Below are 6,597 nucleotides of genomic sequence, written 5' to 3' on the forward strand. Positions count from 1 at the left end.
AATCTTAATTTTTCCATTTTTAATGTCTAGAATGGTCAGTACGGATAATTTAATGGTTCCTCAAAATGTGAAAGTCAAATATCGAGTAACAATAAAGATACAGAGGTTAGAATTCTTTGTTAAAGTTTGAGTCCTGTTATTGTTTACATATGTGTTTTATTTAAATTCTAATCTAATGTTGTTGTTTCGTTGTTGTTCATAAATTATTTAGAAACACATTGAATCAGTTTAACTTGTTTGTCACGAGTCATTTTGTTAAAGAAATAATAATCTTTTTACTTTCAGTTATCTGAAAACAAATATAAGACTCAAGCTTTGTTTACATAACAATGACTTCTTACCTCTGTATCTCGATGTGCCTTGACTTTTAACAAGATAAACAATAAAAGTTTGTATGAAGTATCGCTCTCTTTTTCCTTCTTTTTATATACATGTATAATTGACCTTGATCCATTTTGAACTAATGAACGTACTTATGAATAAATTAAATGCGTGATAACGATTATAGAATTTTAATACCTAATGTAATTTAAATATTTTTTAAGACATGAAAGCTTATGCAAGGACTAATTTCTTAATAGAGTCCCTAATTATAGTATGTATCATTAATTTAATGGTAGGTTTTAGGGACACATAGAAAATTTGCGAATGAGTAAGCATTAACCAAAATACACAGATTGTCATAAATTTGATATTGCCTGCCTCTTTATTCAGACAAACTTGCGAACTGAAATTGGCACATTGGTACTAGAGAAGAAGACAAAAATGTTAAGTCCCCCACCCCATTTCTTAGATCAAGGGGTAAGATCACAACATAGCTTCTGTAAAACTGCGTAATTTATTTGATTTTACACATAAAAGCCTTCATGTTCCAAGGAAGTATAATTTTGAAAAAATTGTTTTCTATTCATTGATGATGAACTTTAAACCCTCAGTGATTAAGACCCTTTTCTGACCACTGGGATCTTGATTCAAACACGCGTTAATCTATCATATGATAGGAAGTTATGTTAACGTTTAGATTTTACAGGATATTCTGGTTTTTTAAATAAACTTTAAGAAAGACCGGCAGTATATATTTTTTATTTTTTTCTTAATTATTTCTCCTTAGAAAGGGTATGGTCCTCAATTTGAACAAACACGGAACTCTTCACTGTAGGGTGCTTTATACAGAGAACGTTGTAAATAAACCAGAAGTTTAAAATAAGTTAAGAATGTAAAGAATCACGACGAAAACAACATGTACAACAGATAGCATAGAAGGATTGATGAAATGTGGAAAGCATCTTATTTACCTGTATATATAAAACACAAATTTACAAATTATCATGAAAGCTGAATTTTTCCCGGACTGAAACTTTTTATTTAGTATGTTTTCTACGAGAAAAGGAAAGAAAAAAGTAATATATTGTCTTGTATGTAGTTTCATTCATTTTGTTTTAGTCGAAAAATACATGTGACGTTTATAAATGAATATTTTATTGTCAATAAATGCAAACAGATTATGCAAATATATAATATACGTCAACTTTTCTACATGAAACCAAAATCTGAAATACATATACTGTAGACTTATGCATGTTTTAAAATGTTGTTTTATGAGGCAAAAAATTGTCTTTTAGCAAAATCCAGTCCTCTTAATATTTATGCAATTGAAAATTAGAATAACATACTATGTACACTTGGGATCGAGTAAATACGGTCAAATACTTGATAAAAAGTGGTTACATATTTGATGAAACAAAGTAATCATATGACGTTTCAATGAATGCTGTTAGAATTTCGTAAGAATATATTGCTTTTATATTTCTAACCAAGTAGGATTTAAATAGACAGTACAGCTGAAAAACATGTGTGTTTACTTCAGATTTACCCATTGTATCGTAAGGAAATAAGATATAACGTTGGTTGTGACAGTTTAAGGACATAAAAATCTAATTGATATAATTATGAGTTTCGGGAAATTGAAGGGTCGTACAAACCGGATTAATCTTATATCGTTTATTTGTGGAGTTTGATTGACAGTAATTGACGTGTGCTGAAAACTACAAGAGCATCGCCCAACTACGGCCATCATGGTATACGAGGTAAAAGGGACTCTCTAAACGGAACACGTCATAACTTCCTGAATAGATTATAAATAGTTTACTATTTTCGGTTAATTTTAACATGAACAGACATAAATATGTCAAATGACCACCGTCAAGAGACCTTAATGAAAAAATTAAATTGATTTAATGAAGAAATTTGTAATTTTCTGAAAGTTTATACATTTTTGAGTAGTACATAAATACCGAATCTGATCAGAAAATTTCGTTGTTTTTTTTTTTAAAAACATTAAAAATGAATAACTATTTATGGTCCATAAATACAAACGTGTTACGGGTTTCTGTCTTCTATACTATTACGCATGCGCATTTACTATTATATAATAAATTCTGCTATGTGATATTAATTTCGTAAATATTTCATCTGTCAGGTGAGACACACTTAAAACAAAAGTGGTTATAAACTCTCTAGACAATGGTCGATTATTTAGTAGAAATGGATTTTTACAAAACTGCATCCTGCCGGTGCAAAAATCCCACATTGGCACTGGCAAAATTATCCGGTAGTGTTCTGTATAAAAGAAATCAGGAAATGGTAATTGTAATCTATCAGAAACATAACAAAAGCGTTTTCGTGGATCAATTATTCTATGCATTCATCCATTTTATATCATTGTATTCATGTTAACAAAGACAACTTAATGTACTGGTATTTTGCTGTAAAAACTTCTTTTTTCATTTCTAAGCAAAAATCCACAGTGTGCAATGAAAATGATTTAATAAAATTATATCATTAAAACAAATACTTCATAGATTCATTACATGGTATACATATTTATTGAGCCACCCTAATCAATGATAACATTCTCTGAAATCCTTCATTTGCACAAGCCCGGTTTGCATGGTCCTATAACAGCGGAGTTCGTATCCTGACAAAAATTCATGCGTGTGTATAGAGGTTGTATTCCTGGAGCTGTCAAGATAAAAAAGAGAGTAATCAAAGAATCAACGGCAGATAATTTCACTGATTTCCAAGCCCATATTTACATGTTATTTTATACTTATATAGAGTGTTAATGCTCAATATTTGTAACAATATCTGATAAATACAGAAGTTTTAGCAGTGTTTAGAACTCAATACCATTTTTACCTTTTTTTTATTTATAAGTTATCGTTATGGTTGTACATTAAAAGGAAATACCCCCCCCCCCCAAAAAAAAAGATATATAATAATTTGCAGTTTAAAAATAATTAGTTATACCGTTTTCGTCTTTTTCTTTTTCTTTTGTAGATAACAATGCAAAATAATAATGCCAGCAGACTTATGGACAAACCTGAAACTTAAATGGTAAAGGTCTTAATAACTGTTACATATATACATATACAATGATATAGAAATATGATTATTCATTATCAGATGATGTGTAGTATACTAACTTGAAATTGATAAAAGGGTCGCTGACGTTGTCTTCTTGCTGGCATCTGTCCTCGATACATAGGGAGTAGTTGACTGATGTCCAGCTGCTCGTGTTTTTGATGGTTGTTTGGTAACAGTTGATGGTGGTTTTGATGGCAGTTTAGTAAAGGTTGACTGTGGTATTAGTGATTGTAGGGTAAAAGTTGTGAATGTTTTTGATGATTTTTCGGGTGGAGCTGTCGATGATGTTGATGGTGGAGCTGTCGATGATGTTGATGGTGGAGCTGTCGATGGTGTTGATGGTTGTCTGATAACAGTTTTCAAGGTTTCCGATGGTTGAGATGCCATAGTCGTGTTTCTAACTAGTATCGTTAATGCTTGTTGTGGTTCCTGCAGTTGGTATGTTCTACTCCTGGATACGTCCTTGTCTGCTGTTTAAATCAAATAGAAGAAAAAAATATTTATTATAATCCGCTGTAGACTGAATCCGCTGAATGAATTATTAATGTATGTATTATGTAGATTCAACATTGATCTAATATATCTTATAAATCTGAAAATGATATATAGAAATAAATTCAATATGGCTGCAGAGTTTATACTCGACGTATAAACTGGATTGGAACAGTTTACACTTTATAAACCGCTTTTACAAACCAATATTGTTTTACAGACAGATATTGGGTCAACTATAAATTAGCCTTAAATAATTGAATCATTACTTTTTTTTAAATTACGCATCTAGAAAAAACGTACAAATTATAATTACTTGTAATTTTTAAACAAATGTATTTTTGTAGGTTCAACACTGATCTCATTTTTTTAAATCGAAAATTAATCACTATAAGTCTCATCATTTTTTACATCAAGTATCGATGAAACTTTACAAGTAATAAAGTCTTACAAATTCGCTACATCACAATGCCATATCAGTAAAAATGTATTTAAAAAATCACAAAGATAATTGCATTTTATGCTGTACTGTTAATAAATGTTCAAATATTAAGTTTCTTTTATTGATTATTTATCAACAATGAAGTACCAAACTTAGCACCACATTCATTTAGACATACACACTTACATGCATGTCATCTGTTAAATACTAAATAAATGAAATTGGAGAAACTTACCTATCAAGTTCATTTCCTTCTCAGCGTTTGTCTTTGTCGATGTAGATGATGCTTTAATATTAAACAATGAAATTGAGTCTATTTTTGTTGACATTCTCCAGGGGATCGATTTGTCTTTCATTTTAAAAGCCTTGGAAAGAGTTAATGTCGACATATCTACATGTAAAAATGGCGTTAACGTCATTTTTGTAGACGTTCCTAAGCTTGTTGTAGATAAAGGTGTTGGTAATTTCGAAAGAGAAGTCACACTTCTATTTTTAGCGACAATTTTCTTAAAGACAGTTGTTGTCCTCAAAGTTGAATGTACGATTGTTGACACCCGGTCTGTTGCTGAAGCTTTCGAAGTTGAAGAAACTGTGGATTTTTTTCGAAAAGAAGAATCATATTTATTTTTATCATATCATTGTTAAAAAAAGGAATAAATTAAGACGTAAAAATTCGTGAATCAAAAACACGGGCAGCGATTAAGTGTACCCCATAATTTACATTAACACTATCAGCTTACACTTCAAGTGTACCCCATAGTTTACATTAACACTATCAGCTTACACTTCAATACTGAAACAAGTGCCTGTGATATAAAAAAATCTTCTGAATTGCAATTATAAAACAATTATACATGACTGTAGTACCTTTCCAGTAAAGGCTGAATCCCTTACGAGTAATGGTCCTGTCAGATATAAACGACACCCGAATTTCTCTCCCTCGCCCCTTGATATGGCCACTGAAAGTACCGCATCTCTTAAATAAACGAAAGCAGCATGGGTCCGCTTCTGTTATCTGTATTGAATCATCATGATACTGATTTGCAATCAAATTAACTTATAAACTATACAAAAAGCGCCAATATTTTTGCTTTAAGATGCAGTTATAATTACCTCTAAATAGTCGCCACATGGAAACCCTTGAGTCTTTTCGATATCCATTTCTTGAATGTAAAATGTCACATTGGCTCTTTTGTCATCAGTCTTTATAATCCACGTGTCATTTACATTGTTTAGGTAATTACCGGGGTAACCTGGGGATGTAATTTGCCCATCGTTTCCCTGGAGAATGACCACTTCCGGTTTGGCCTGTACCGATGAATGATCTAAAATGCGTTAAAAAAAATTTTTAAAAGAGTAAAATTCGCTGTTTGATTGATATATATATATATATATATATTAATTTACCAGTAATCGAAGTTCTTACTTATCAAAATGCTTAAAAATATCGGAATCCATAGAAACATTATTATATTGGTCAACGTCATACATATCAGGGGAAATGCTGCATGAATATTAAAGTTGAAGTTAAAATGTTTTGAATCATTTCCTTCATTTCTTTTAGGTTGCTGAAGGTTTCGACCAATCGCTATACGGGGCGTGTAGAGTTCATATCATGTCAGTTTCTACAAAGCTATGAATTACAATCAATTTCCGTAGGAAGTAGAGGAAATCATACTTGGTGGATGTAAATATAACTTTTTAAATATCGTAATGGTTGCAAAAAGTACGTTAACTAAATTTCTATAGCATTTTCCCTTCAAGACTTTACTGCTAAGGAATGATATTCTCGTCTACTTCGTCATTTTCTCATTCCAATAAACCTTACCGTGTGAGTGATAGTCAATGAAATAGAACCATGTTTACAAGAGCCTGGACTGGTAGTTGTGTCAAACAGCATTGTGACGTAGGCCTATAGCTGTTTTGTTCATTGTTAGCCATTTAGCCATGGGTCTTTGAAATAAATCAAGATTTGTCTGGCTTTTAAGCTACATGTAAGACTACTCAGTCTGTTCATATTTCACTTGAAACCAGCGTCTGATGCAAGAGAAAGTTACATCTTACCGATAGTCCAAGGTCTTGTTAAAATGGTTCCAATATGGATATAATATGATAATTATTAACTAAGGAAAAACATTTTAGTTTAGTATAATTTTTTTTTATTTCATTTGAAACCAGCGTCAGATAAAAGAAAAAGTTACATTCAATGAATGTCATTCAATACCAACAATTGGTTG

The 6,597-nt window shown here is 31.1% G+C and overlaps 1 protein-coding gene across 1 annotated transcript; it reads right to left on the reverse strand.

Annotated features, from left to right (window-relative positions):
- Positions 1 to 2,775: 2,775 nt before the first annotated feature.
- LOC128182063 (mucin-5AC-like) lies at positions 2,776 to 5,857 on the reverse strand. Its single transcript, XM_052850683.1, has 7 exons — positions 5,787 to 5,857; positions 5,474 to 5,685; positions 5,228 to 5,375; positions 4,596 to 4,949; positions 3,486 to 3,896; positions 3,310 to 3,388; positions 2,776 to 3,021 (listed from the first exon to the last, which is right to left on the reverse strand). Exons 1-7 carry the CDS (start codon positions 5,845 to 5,847, stop codon positions 2,901 to 2,903), a joined length of 1,386 nt encoding a protein of 461 aa, XP_052706643.1. The 5' UTR covers positions 5,848 to 5,857; the 3' UTR covers positions 2,776 to 2,900.
- Positions 5,858 to 6,597: the final 740 nt, after the last annotated feature.

The sequence above is a fragment of the Crassostrea angulata genome, chromosome 4 (genome assembly GCF_025612915.1).
Source record: "Crassostrea angulata isolate pt1a10 chromosome 4, ASM2561291v2, whole genome shotgun sequence".
In the NCBI taxonomy this organism is placed as follows: Eukaryota; Metazoa; Mollusca; class Bivalvia; order Ostreida; family Ostreidae; genus Magallana; species Magallana angulata.